Source organism: Microcaecilia unicolor, chromosome 4 (assembly GCF_901765095.1).
Source record: "Microcaecilia unicolor chromosome 4, aMicUni1.1, whole genome shotgun sequence".
In the NCBI taxonomy this organism is placed as follows: domain Eukaryota; kingdom Metazoa; phylum Chordata; class Amphibia; order Gymnophiona; family Siphonopidae; genus Microcaecilia; species Microcaecilia unicolor.
Window position 1 is genome coordinate 224535329 of NC_044034.1, and position 14009 is coordinate 224549337.

General features: G+C 41.6%; 1 protein-coding gene across 1 annotated transcript in view; it reads left to right on the plus strand.

Annotated features, from left to right (window-relative positions):
• Positions 1 to 14009, plus strand: part of LOC115469679 (adenylate cyclase type 10-like) — a 254501-nt gene that overhangs the window by 166395 nt on the left and 74097 nt on the right. The window contains exon 14 of the mRNA XM_030202467.1: positions 2385 to 2556. Within this exon, the coding sequence (XP_030058327.1) occupies positions 2385 to 2556 (172 nt within the window). The remainder of the gene's footprint in view (positions 1 to 2384; positions 2557 to 14009) is intronic.

A 14009-nucleotide genomic window follows, 5' to 3' on the forward strand; every position in this document is an offset into this window, starting at 1 on the left:
AAAATCGGGTTTCGATTATACCGATTTGGGTGCCCACGGGACACGGACGCCCATCTCCCGATTTGGGTCAAAATATGGGCGTCTTTCTCTTTCGAAAATAAGCTGGATAGCCTTCCAAGAACATACATTGAGGTTATGCAACAACAAACATGGTTCATATACAGGAACCCGTAATCCACAAGCTTGAGGATTTAACTGAGGTTACAAAAACATGTTTCATACTATTATGGGCATAGTATAATATTTATACACCGTAATATGAAGTACAGTCGGGTTATATAGGACAAAGTATACAACACACTGATCCTGGGTACACTGAGTGTTTTCTTCTTTTGAATTGGAATTTTCTTCAAACATTGAGACATATGTATCAGCTCCCCATTCTAACTAAGGCGAATAGTTTTCTATTGTCAAGAATATCCTGACCTACTAAGCTGCTATAGTATGTTTATTTGGATGCAGCTACCTTCAATTTATAGTGATGAAAAGCAAGCTTCCAATTGGATTTATCAACAGTATCTCTGCTTTTTCTCTGTTGCTTTTCAAGGTGTCGACATTCAAGTTTCAGCTTAGATAAATCTTCAGAAAACCAAGGAGATTTTCTGATTGTCATGACCTTTTTAGTGGTACCTGGCGCAATTTTATCCAGTACAGTTTTGACATTAGTATCCCAGAGAGATTTAATTGATTCTTGAATGGGGATCGAAAGAGTAAAGGAATCTGTCAACTCAATCCAGAAACTGGACTCATTAATTTTCCCTCTGGTGGATATCAGGTTAAATGGTTTATGCTTGGACAGGTTTGACAGATGGATATCAATAGTAAAGTCTAGTTGGAAGTGATCAGACCATGGTATAGGCTTCCACTTAAATGAACTAATCAAACTAGTAGGAAAATCCAATGCATGGCCTTGTTCATGAGCTGCACCCTCAGCAAACAGTTAGCTCATTCACCTTCAGGAGTGACTTGAAGTTATGAACATTGGTATCATCATTGTTCTCCAAATGTAAATTTAAATCTCCCAGAAAAACTATTCTAAATAATTGGAAAATGGCAGAAAAATAATCTCTAGTAGCATAGGTTCAGCCTTGGACAACGGTCCCAGTGGACATTATATGAGAAGAAGAGAAATCTGACTTGCATCATTTGAGTCATCACAGAATCTGCACAACATTGTTCTGGAAACACCGCAGAACTGGCTAAAGTAACATGGAAAAAATCTCTTAAAAATAAGAGCGAGCCTGCCCCCTTTTTTACCCTGTCGTAGAGAATAAAGTGTGTCATAACCAGGAGGGTATAACTGGAACAGTATCGGACTGTCGACTTCTGTAAGCCATGTTTCTGAAATAAACAGAAAACCGGGATCTGAAGATTCTAGAATAACAGATCCTTGTTCCCCACAGATCTGGCATTGAGATAAACTGCAGGAACGGGAGTTAAGTGAAACTTAAGTTCCAAGACAGAAACTTGTTTGGTCAAGTTCAAAAGAAAACAAGTTTTAGGCCATTGAATGTGATTAGATGTGGCTTGTTAGAGTTGGACTTGGTCACTTGGTCATGGCCTGTAGCATGTTGGTGTAGTCTATCAAGTATCTGCCATTAAAGTTAGGTTGTTTTCTAATCCTGGGTTGGGCCCCTTGAACTATTTAAGTTAATGCCTTTGATAATGGAATCCCCTAGCAGTAACAATTGTTTGGTTTGAGCGTCTTTATCAGTGCTTTGGGGGTACTGCTTAGAGATGGACTCCCAACACGAAAGGAAAGCCCATTTGGTCAGACAGTCCTTCAGAACTTATTTGAGGTTTAGAAACCAACTCCACCCGCTAGGTCCATTTTCTTTTCTATTCCAGGATGTCTTAAAATTAAAAAAACAACAACATTTTTTATATTAATTGTTAGTTTGGTTAAAGGTCTTGCCTGTTGCAAGCCTCAGTTGCTTTCCCCTTTTTAAGACGGCCTGGAAGTTAGAGATTCCCATTAGTGAGACTACTACATTCTGCTTATCCTTGGAAGCAAAGCTACTCACCTGTTGCAAGTGTTCTCTGAGGACAGCGGGATGCATATTCTCAATTACCCACCCACTTCCCCTTGGTTTTGAGTTCTATCAGCTATTGCATCAAATTGAGCTGGACCTGCGCAACAACAGCGGGAATGAAAGTACACACATGCATGATGAGCTACTGCCCAGCACTTCTGGGGAGCATTTCCTGCACTGAGCTTTGTTGGATGACACTACCCATCAGTGAGAGTATTCATACTGCTGTTTTTAGAAAACATCTTCTACAGGTGAGTAACTTTGCTTATGTGATTCTGGGTTCAATGAAATTCTCATATTGCTTTCCCTACCACCCCACTTTTTCTACACACACTTCTCCTTTCTCTGCAGGGCGAGAGAAGGAGATCAAAGTTTTCACTAAAGCTCTGAATCATTTCTTAAACTGCGAGGCCAGCCTCCAGCTGTACTGCCATCGTGCTGTCATATATGAAGGAGCCAGTGGATATGGAAAGAGTAAAATCCTAGCAGAAATCAGTTACCTAGCACAGAAACCAGTGTACAAGTAAGTTTGATTATTATGAGTCATAACTATGTGAGTGGGAGAACAGCTTACAAGTGAGTGGTATTGTTGTGAGATCTTGCACAGTCTCTATGTGTGTGTCCTCAGAACTGCAGAAGAAGTGCTACTGCTAGGAAATTTTATGTGTGTTTCTATATACTGAAGTGTTGATTCTAAAAGCAATAGTAGAAAAGCAATCTCCAAACTAAAAACTATGCCCAAGCTATAAGCTCACATGAACTTTTTGTGATTGAGAGAAGATATTCAGTCAGTGGAACAGACGTGATGGTTCCTGGAGCCAATTCTATGAATAAGCTAACGTTGGTATATTAGTGGCGCTCATAATGGCTCGCTCAATATCACAAATCTTCTCCCTGGTGCATAAGTGTTTCTCTGCCTATTAAAATGTACCAAGATAACAACACTCATGCAAAATTGTCCATCCCTCTTCTCGTTATAAATGCTCTCAAGTGTGTACTTATTATAATTGCCAGTAACACCAATATAGGTATTTGAATACGCCAACAAATTTAAACTTATCTCTGTTCAGCTCTGTCCAACAGGGTGCCCCATTTTGGCTCACCTTCCTCAGGGACAGAAGAAGCTGAAAAACAAAACTCATATCAGAGAGACTGGCTCAATGTCAACACTTTTTTGCAGTAAAGATGATGAACAGGCAGTGGTATGTAGACAAGGTTTTCTAAAGATTTAAAAACCATGACAACATCATACTCTTTCACGCTCCTTTATTATATAAGCGCGGTTAAATAGTAGATATACATTCCATAGAATCGTCCAAACCCAGAGACTGTAATTTAAAAATCCAAAATTGTTCTTGCAATGATAAATCAGCTGTCCTGTCCCCCCTCAAAGGAGGCAGAAATTTGTTTCAAAATAAACAAATGCAATTAATTAAAAGCATGGTTCATCTCAATACAATGAGTCACCATAGGAAATGTCGTATAGGCTGTATATTCAAATGACTACATTGTTCAATAACAGGTCTAATAGTTCAACCCACGTAGATTATCATGCATGGGGAAGTTATAGGGAAACAGGGGAGTAGAGTGTCCAATGGCACTTCCAACACAACACAGGGACACATTAAATATAATATAGTAAATAATTTATTATGGTGAACATAGGCGCCTGGTATAAGAGGCTTGGGGAGGCTTAGGGGGTTTAAATTTTTGATTGCAGCAGCTGCAGTGAAAGCCTGTCTCTAGCCTTCCAGTTGTAGAAATTGGTGTAATTTGATTACCTTACTGCTGGGAGAGCAGGGGGGTTGGCTGGTGTTATGATTGGGGATGTGAGCCCTTGTGCCCCGACTGAGCACGGCGAAGATGGAGTGCCACCGCGCTCGGTCAGGCAGCTTCACCTGCACTTAGCCACTGTTCCCCTAAGACTTGAGCCCCTGGGTTCAAGTGGCTGGCAGGACTTCTGGAACCAGCGGGGTTGCGTGACCACTGACCAGACAAGCAGGAGCGCAGACACAGTCCTGGAGCAAGGAGTCAGCGAAGCAGCAAAAACAGAAAACAGTCCGAAGTCTGGGCCGGCAGCAACACAGCGTGAAGTCAAGAATCAGTCCGAAGGTCTGGGCAGGCAGCAACACAGCGTGAAGTCAGTAAACAATCCGAGGTCAGGAACACAGGAACCCACTGGAACAGATGAAGACCACAACCTCTATGCGAATAGAAGCCGAAGCATGGAAGGACTGGAAACAGGGCTTTAAATAGTGCAGGAATTAGGCTCAATCATGTGCAGCTGTTCCAAGGTGGCTGCCCCCATCAGCAGAGTAGCACAACGCCCAAATATGGGCTTCCTTCCTGTTCTTGTATACAAGATGGCTGCCCCCTCCTGAGCTAGCCAAGATGGCTGCTGTCCTTGATCCAACCAAGATGACGGCTGCCAGAAATAGGAAACAGAAACAGACCCATCCTGGAGAAACCACATCCAAAATAGCTGGCTATCTCTGCCGGACCGCGCCTCGCCGGTGAATCGGCCGCGCAGGCCTGGGACCAGGTGAGGAACGTAACAGCTGGAGGTGTCCTGGGTTGCCAGGGAGATATTTAACTAGGATCATGAATTCCTGCACATGAGCAGTTCACACCAAAGAGACTTGCACTGACCCCTGAAATTTTAAAAGTGCTAAAAATAAGTTTTAAAAGTATTTACATTAAATCTAATTGCAGAATTTAGGCGCTAGGAAGTGAGATTGGTATGCTATGTACTCAAATTTGCTCAAGCCATATGCAAATTAGTCCATTTTTGGGAGGTTCTCATTTGCATATTTATGGGTAAAAATGGTTGGAAATGTTTACAGCCTTAATGTTAGAGCATGGCTCTGATCAAAAATGTGAAGTTTGATCCAAAAACGAAGGGTTTATCTAGTGTTTTTGACTAAAAATTCCCATTAGAGTGTATGTTAATCTGCATTCAAATAGAGCTCTCTGATTGGATGAGCAGCTCCTGTTAGAAAATCTGCCCGGTAATAGAGAGATTTAACTGAGACAGGATCTGCATGTTTGAGCTCCGTGTGTAAGAAAGGAAAGAAAGAATTGTTGTTTGATCTAAGTTGACTGAAATTATAAAAGAGTGCCTGATTATGTGGTAAATGAGAAAATATGTGAAAAGAGATTGGTGGAAATTTACAAGTTTGAGGTTTCTCTAGTGAGAAAAGGATCTGAATATTTCACTTGTAAGCCTTCCCTTCATTCCCGTCAGTGTCCCTGCCTTCTTCTGACGTCATTTCCTCTTTCCGTGAGGGCGGGACACTGACGGAAATGAAGGGAAGGCTTACAAGGCTAGAGATGGGCTTTCACTGCGGCTGCTGCGAGGGAGGCAGGGGAGCGAGGAGAATTGTTGAGGGTGGGTATGGATGGCTGGAGGGGGCAGGGGAGCGAAGAGAATCGCTGGGTGGGTGTGGATGGCTGGAGGGGGGCAGAGGAGAGGAGAGAATCGATGGGTGGGTGTGGATGGCTGGAGGGGGGCAGAGGAGAGGAGAGAATTGTTGGGTGTGTGTGGATGGCTTGAGGGGGGGCAGGGGAGAGGAGAGAATCGCTGGGTGGGTGTGGATGGCTGGAGGGGGGGCAGGAGAGAGGAGAGAATCGCTGGGTGGGTATGGATGGCTGGGGGGGGCAGGGGAGAGGAGAGTTGCTGGACATGGATGGAGGAGAGGGAAGGGAGAGAGAAGAAATGCTGGACATGGATGGAGGGGAGGGAAGAGTGAGGAAGGAGATGAGATGAGGGAAAAGGAAGAGAGAAAAACTGCACATGGATGAAGAAAATAGGCAGAAGCTGGATCCACTGGACAGTCAAGTCTGCGGAGGACCCAGCTTTTACTTACGGATGTAGGACAAGAAATGAAGAAGAAAGGCAGAAAGTAAAGAAATAAATGGAAAGGAAGCCCTGGAAACAGAGTTAAGAGGACAGATAGCAGCAGAATCGGATACTGGGCCAGCATGATCAGAAAAACAAAGTCACCAGACAACAAAGGTAGAAAAGATCATTTTATTTTCATTATAGTGTTTGGAATATGTCCACTTTGAGAATCAGGTGCTCAACTTTAAAAGTTTATATTTACTTATTTATGGCATTTTAGCCCACATTAAACATGAATTAGGATGTTTTGTGGCTCTACATGAGAATTGTGATATTATGATCTCTTGTTTCATATTGTTGACGGTCTGCATTTTCCGTATGGGTGGTATATTGGTGTATTAGGTTCTGCCCAGTGTAATATTTATGGTATAGTAAGGTTCTGAGTGTGTTTTTGCACAAAGTTGTGCATAGTGTTTTGCAGTTGAGCGATTGAGGTTAGTATATGCTTTGAGCAACCACTTTATTCTTTGACATATGATACATATCTAATATCTAAATTTAATAAAAAGTATTAATTGTGACTTTTATTTATTTTTATTTATTTTTTCTGTGTTATCAGACAATTATGGATTTAAGCTCCACCCCTGGCCCCACCCCTAACCCCGCCCCCTTTAGCCTCCCCAAACAGTTGGGCCACCGACCGCCTATGATGGTGAATGTACTTCTAAGACCTGACATGCTGCCATGTTTCAGCCTTGTCACCTGCTTCAGGAGTCTGTGAGTGTGCGGCCTCGAATCTATCTAATATTCAAACAGGAGGCTGTAATAAGTCCTTTGTAGATAAAAATCCCCTGCTTCAAAGAAATGCCTCAAAAGAACCTGTGCAATAGGGCAAAAAATGATCTCTGTAATGCCAAAACACAGCACCATGTCGAGTCTTAGAGGTGCATTCACCATAATACATTCTTTTATTATATTTCACATCTCCCTGTGTTGTGTTGGATGTGCCATCGGATACCCTATTCCCCTGTTTCCTTGTGACTTTTCGTAGTGGTATCTATGTTCCTCCACCTTGGTGGTTTTCTCTGAGAAAGTTATAAACCATCTAGGTGGAATCATAATAAGTCAAAGTTCATAGTTTGTAAACAATTTTCATGGTGGGATGTGTCCAGTCTGTACAAATTAAAGATGTGGAACACACACTACACCAGTTGCACAGCATATGTTCCCCTTGAACCTTTTGAATCTCAGGTGACATTGAAAATTTAGAGCACACTAGATAGTGGGACAAGTTTCTCCCCTGAGAAAAGGCCACACAAGGGCCTTCCTGGAAAACATCATGAAATTCCAAAATATGCAAATGTTCATACATGCTTCAGGCAATCACAGGAGCAATAGTCAAGAAAGAAAACAGACATACTTGTTTGTTAAGAGGTGTTTTGGGTGTATCCTATAATAACAGTGCTGGCATAAATCGCTCGTAAATATACCTTGATCAGAACTCTATGAAGATGAGCTCTATATTGGAAACAGCGATACAAAATCTCTGACTGTTGCTTGAACTCCTGACTAACAGGTCCAATTGATCATTATTTTAAAAAGTTTGGATTTTTAAATTAGTCAGTTAAGTCCCTGGTTTTAACAATTCTTTGGAATGCATCTCTGCTATTTAAACCCACTTGTTTAATAAAGCTGTGTGAAGAGTATGATGTCAGCACACTTTTTAAATCTTTAGGAATTCTTGTCTACATGCTATTGCCTGTCCATCATCTTGATTGCAAAAAACACCAACATGGACAAAACGGCTGCTGTGACCTCTCACACCAGCACATGTTGCATTATCCTGGAATATTCAGTGCTAGTTCATGGATGTGGCCCAGCATTGAATATCTGGGGCCAGGGTGGTTAGATTTAAAAAAAAAAAACACTGACTGCCATGGGTTAAATATTGAGTGGACACTGCTTTAGTCTATATAATACATTTACAACCATCACACCATTCACCACAATTCCATGGACATGTATGGCCCATGTTGATGATGCTGTGTCAGTTGTAATACTGAACAGGCAACTTTTTCCTTTGTTCTACATATGCTTTGGTTAAATAAAATCTGTTATAATTTACTACAAAAGGGTAACCTATCCAAATAATGAACCAAGCAAACCATGCTCAGTTTCTGAAGCACTGCACTCTGTGAGTATAGCTTGACCTGACTAATATAACACTGTTATGCAGGAGTTGTATATATAAAAAAAAGTAATAATCTGCTCCCCTTCTTCCCTCCCTCCGGAGGAAAAAGAGTTCTTCTTCCTCCTCCCCCCAGAAGAACAAGCCCCCCTCCCATTTTACCCCTTCCTCTTTGGAAGAAGGAGGTCCCTCCTTTAACCCAATCCCCTTGAAAGAACAAGGCTGCCTTCTTTCCTCTACCCAAAGGAACAAGGCCCCCTTTTTCCCTCTCACCTGAAGAACAAGGCCCCACTTTTTTCTCTTGTTCCTAAGAATCAGCCCCCCCCCCCCCCCCAGAGTACAAGACCCCCTTCATCCTCTCTGTCCTCCCCAACAAGGCCCTCATTTATCTTCCCTCTGTCTCCTGAAGTACAAGGCCCTCATTCACTCTCTTTGACCCCCCCCCCCAAAGTACATAGTGCCCTTCATTAGACCCCTCCCCCCAACAAAAAATAAATGCCTCCCTTCTTCCCCCGCCCCCTCATTGGTCTGGCTTAAATTTATTTAAAAAATAACCCCCAATATTAGTCAAATAGAAAGAATAAAAAAGAAAACCTCCACAAGATATTGTTCTGTATATTTAGTCTATGTGCTGCAATTTAGACTTTTTGTTTTTTTATATTTTTCGGCTTTCTGGGTTCATTCTTCCTCTCAGCAGTGCTGACTCTGCCACGTCCTCTGACATCTCTTAAGATCTCTGTATTTGTTCTCTCCCTTGACAGTACTGACTCAGCCCCTTCAACTGACGTCACTTAAGTTCTCTCTGTTCTGTGGAGTAGGACCCTCAGCAGATAGCTCTCCATCCTTTTTTGCTGATGAATTTGCCTTATTTATTAGTAATAAATGTTCCCTATTAAGATGTTCTTCCTCTGTCATAGTTTGTTCTCCACCATCTCTTCCCCTCTCTCCCCCCTCGAGCCCTACTCAATCTATTACTGTACCGGATCCCGGAGTAAGTTTTTTAGGATTTAATCATCTTTTATAACATTTCACAAATTGCTTGCTGCCCTTCGTCCCTCTGGCTCCATCTATGATGGTGCCCCATGTTGGTTACTGAAGGGTTGTTCCGCTTTCTTTTATTTTGGATGTAGTGCATTCTAGTTTAGCTTCTGAACAGCCCTTCATTTTGTTTCCTATCTTTTGTGGTTAGGGACTGTCCTTCTTTGTTTTTTTGTACAGCGCTGTGTAACCCTGGTAGCGCTCTAGAAATGTTAAATAGTAGTAGTAGTAGTAGTAGGGCATAAGGTTTTCCATGCTTCTGGTCATTTTTATAATTTATATGTTTCATTACAGTCACAACCAGACATTTGTGACCAAGCAGTTTTTAACAGTACCACACTGGCTTCTTGATTTACTAATATTGTTTGTGCTACTTTGGGCTATAGTCTTTATTTGTTTTGGGCTAAATATTTATTTTTTTAATAGTTTCAGCCATCTTATTTATTTTAGTTCAAATATCTTTATTAAGGTTTTCAAAAATTAACCAACAAATAAACTAAACCAAAACTAAAACAGTGATTAAATTAACAGCATCATGTAACAAAAGTTGGTATCCAGTTTGGCCCAGTAGTTTTTCAATTTCAGCCATCTTTTTAATAAATCTCACTTAGAAGGTAAGGATTTGGTGGTGGTGGTGGGGGGGGGGGGGGGGGGGTCATAATTATATATTGGAATTTGCATTCTTGCATGAAAAATGTTTCCTTATAATATTCATTTTTGAATAACTTTGGTTGTCAGTGTAAGAATAGATAGCAGTCATAGCTGTGAGTGATAATAGAGATTTAACGGTCTCTTAGATTACTGAATTAGTGTTGTTTGATTAACTTGACTGTATCAAAGAATCAGATCCATTAAAATTTGATGCTGATTTGAGTATAAAAATCTCTTATGTTAAACAAGAAAACTGAATATACATTATTTTGTTTGCAAGATGTAACAAAATGAAAATCTAAGGCATCTGTACAATGTCTACTTTAAGATATTGTACATATTTGGTGAATTTACATAAGTATTGCCATACTGGGAAAGACCAAAGGTCCATCGAGCCCAGCATCCTGTTTTCAACAGTGGCCAATCCAGGTCACAAATACCTGGCAAGATCCCAAAAATGTACAAAACATTTTATACTGCTTATCCCAGAAATAGTGGATTTCCCCAAGTCCATGTAATAATGGTCTATGGACTTTTTCTTTAGGAAGCCGTCCAAACCTTTTTTAAACTCTGCTAAGCTAACCGCTTTTACCACATTCTCTGGCAACGAATTCCAGAGTTTAATTAAACGTTGAGTGAAGAAAGATTTTCTCCGATTCGTTTTAAATTTACTACATTGTAGCTTCATCGCATGCCCCCTAGTCCTAGTATTTTTGGAAAGCGTGAACAGATGCTTCACATCTACCTGTTCAACTCCACTCATTATTTTATAGACCTCTATCATATCTCCCCTCAGCCGCCCTTTCTCCAAGCTGAAGAGCCCTAGCCGCTTTAGCCTTTCCTCATAGGGAAGTCGTCCCATCCCCTTTATCATTTTTGTCGCCCTTCTCTGCACCTTTTCTAATTCCACTATATCTTTTTTGAGATGCAGCGACCAGAATTGAACACAAGATTCGAGGTACGGTCGCACCATGGAGCGATACAAAGGCATTATAACATCCTCATTTTTGTTTTCCATTCCTTTCCTAATAATACCTAACATTCTATTTGCTTTCTTAGCCACAGCAGCACACTGAGCAGAAGGTTTCAACGTATCATCAATGACGACACCTAGATCTCTTTCTTGGTCCGTGACTCCTAAAGTGGAACCTTGCATGACATAGCTATAATTCGGGTTCCTCTTTCCAACATGCATCACTTTGCACTTGCTCACATTAAATGTCATCTGCTATTTAGACACCCAATCTCCCAGTCTCGTAAGGTCCGCTTGTAATTTTTCACAATCCTCCCTCGATTTAACTACTTTGAATAACTTTGTGTCATCAGCAAATTTAATTACCTCACTAGTTACTCCCATCTCTAGGTCATTTATAAATATGTTAAAAAGCAGCGGTCCCAGCACAGAGTCCTGGGGAACCCCACTAACTACCCTTCTCCATTGAGATTACTGACCATTTAACCCTACTGTCACAACTGTGACTGTTTTCCTTGGCTGTGCTCTCCTCGCCCTCTGGTGGCCAGAACCGGTGTCTGCCATAGACTGTCTTGCTGTCTCTCTACACATTCCAGACTTTCATTCCAGTTCGGTCCAGATATTCTAGCCCTCCAGACTTGGTTTGAAGTTTGGCAGCTAGCCTCACCCGTAGCTGCCTTGTGATTCCTGCAGCTTGAGCTTCAGTTGCTGATGGGCTTATTAACCACCTGGAAACCTTCTGAGTTTGCCTTTGTATCGCCTAAGGTCTCTGGGTATGTTGGTGTGCTCTGTTGCACTTCTGCCTAGTCTGTTTATTGTCTGAAATCCTTGCCTGGTTCTGGTCTAGTTTTTGTGTAGCTTAGCTTGCACTTTATTGCTTGTTTCCTAGTCTTGTTTCTTATTTGTATTTCTTTGTCTGGCCTAGGTTAGCTGTTAGCTTTAGTTGCTAGTTCCCTTCTTAGTGGCTGCGTGGCAGCTTTCTGTTCTTGCTCTTTTGTCTGTCTGTGTTTTTCCCTAGTGGCTGCTTGGCAGCTTTCTGTCCTTGCTGTTACCTGTCTTCGTGCTCTGCTTAGTGGCTGCTTGGAAGCTTTCAGTCCTGGTCCTTTAGTCTGTCCACTTTCTGTCTTGTGTTGTATTGTTTGTCTGTGAGTTCTAGCCGAATTTCCCGCCTTGCCTCCCATGTTTGTTCCTTTCCCCGCTGACCCTCAGTCCATGTTGGTTGGGTTGCTTCTGAGTCCCATTCCCTGAGTGGGTTCCTGGATCTGGTAAGTCCTGCCAGCTGCCCACAACTAGGAGCTCAACCCCTGGGGAATGGCAGGCAAGTGTAGGTGAAGGCTTGCTCCAGTCCTGTGTTCCAGTCCGAGTGTGTTTAGTCCAGAGTGTTCCTGCTTATTTATCTACATCTGCACCCTGCCTTGTTGTTGTGCTAGCCCAGTGCTGGTTGGGGGGTTTTGCCTGGCACTGCCGCTCTATGGCAGTGGTCCAAGGGCTCATAAACCCAGTGTTTCCATGAGAAGCCTAACACCTACTCTCTGTTTTCTATCTTTTAACCAGTTTTTAATCCACAATAGAACACTACTTCCTATCCCATGACTCTCCAATTTCCTCTGGAGTCTTTCATGAGGTACTTTGTCAAACGCCTTCTGAAAATCCAGATACACAATATCAACCGGCTCACCTTTATCCACATGTTTGTTCACCCCTTCAAAGAAATGTAGTAGATTGGTGAGGCAAGATTTCCCTTCACTAAATCCATGTTGACTTTGTCTCATTAATCCATGCTTTTGAATATGCTCTGTAATTTTGTTCTTAATAATAGTCTCTACCATTTTGCCCAGCACTGATGTCAGACTCATCGGTCTATAATTTCCAGGATCTCCTCTAGAACCTTTTTAAAAAATCGGCGTTACATTGGCCACCCTCCAATCTTCCGTTACCACGCTCGATTTTCTAACAATAGCTCTGCAAGCTCATTTTTCAGTTCTGTCAGTACTCTGGGATGAATAACATCCGGTCCAGGAGATTTGCTACTCTTCAGTTTGTAGAACTGCCCCATTACATCCTCCAGGTTTACAGAGAATTCATTAGCTTTGTCAGCTTCAAATACCATTTCCGGTCCAACTGATTCTTTTGCCGGCTTCCTGCTTTTAATATACCTAAAAAAAATTTTACTATGTGTTTTTGTCTCCAACGCAATCTTTTTTTCGAAGTCCCTCTTAGTTTTCCTTATCAGCGCTTTGCATTTGACTTGACATTCCTTATGCCGTTTCTTATTATTTTCATTCGGTTCCTTCTTCCATTTTCTGAAGGATTTTCTTTTAGCTCTAATAGCTTCCTTCACCTCACTATTTAACCATGCTGGCTGTCGTTTGGTCTTCCATCCTCCTTTTTTAATACGCGGAATATATTTGGCCTGGGCTTCAAGGATGGTGTTTTTGAACAGCATCCACGCCTGATGTAAATTTTTGACCCTCGCAGTCGCTCCTCTAAGTTTTCTTTTTACCGTTCTTCTCATTTTATCATAGTCTCCTTTTTTAAAGTTATACGCTAACGTATTTGATTTCCTATGTATACTTACTTCAAAGCTAATATCAAATCCGATCATATTATGATCACTGTTATCAAGCGGCCCCAGCACCATTACCTCCTGCACCAGATCATGCGCTCCACTAAGGACTAGGTCTAGAATTTTTCCTTCTCTCGTCGGTTCCTGTACCAGCTGCTCCATAAAGCTGTCCTTGATTTCATCGAGGAATTTTACCTCCCTAACATGTCCCGATGTTACATTTACCTAGTCAATATCAGGGTAATTGAAATCACCCATTATTATTGTGTTGCCCAATTTGTTTGCGTCCCTAATTTCCTTTAACATTTCTGCATCCGTCTGTTCATCCTGGCCAGGCAGACGGTAGTACACTCCTATCATTATCCTTTTCCCCTTTACACATGGAATTTCAATCCACAGTGATTCCAAGAAGTGTTTTGTTTCCTGCAGAATTTTCAATCTATTTGATTCAAGGCTCTCATTAATATACAATGCTACCCCTCCACCAATTCGATCCACCCTATCACTATGATATAATTTGTACCCCGGTATGACAGTGTCCCACTGGTTATTCTTCTTCTACCAGGTCTCAGAGATGCCTATTATATCTAATTTTTCATTTAGTACAATATATTCTAACTCTCCCATCTTATTTCTTAGGCTCCTGGCATTCGAATATAGACATTTCAATCTGTTTGTTGCTCCTATTTACATCATGCTTAGTACTTGACAGTACTAAT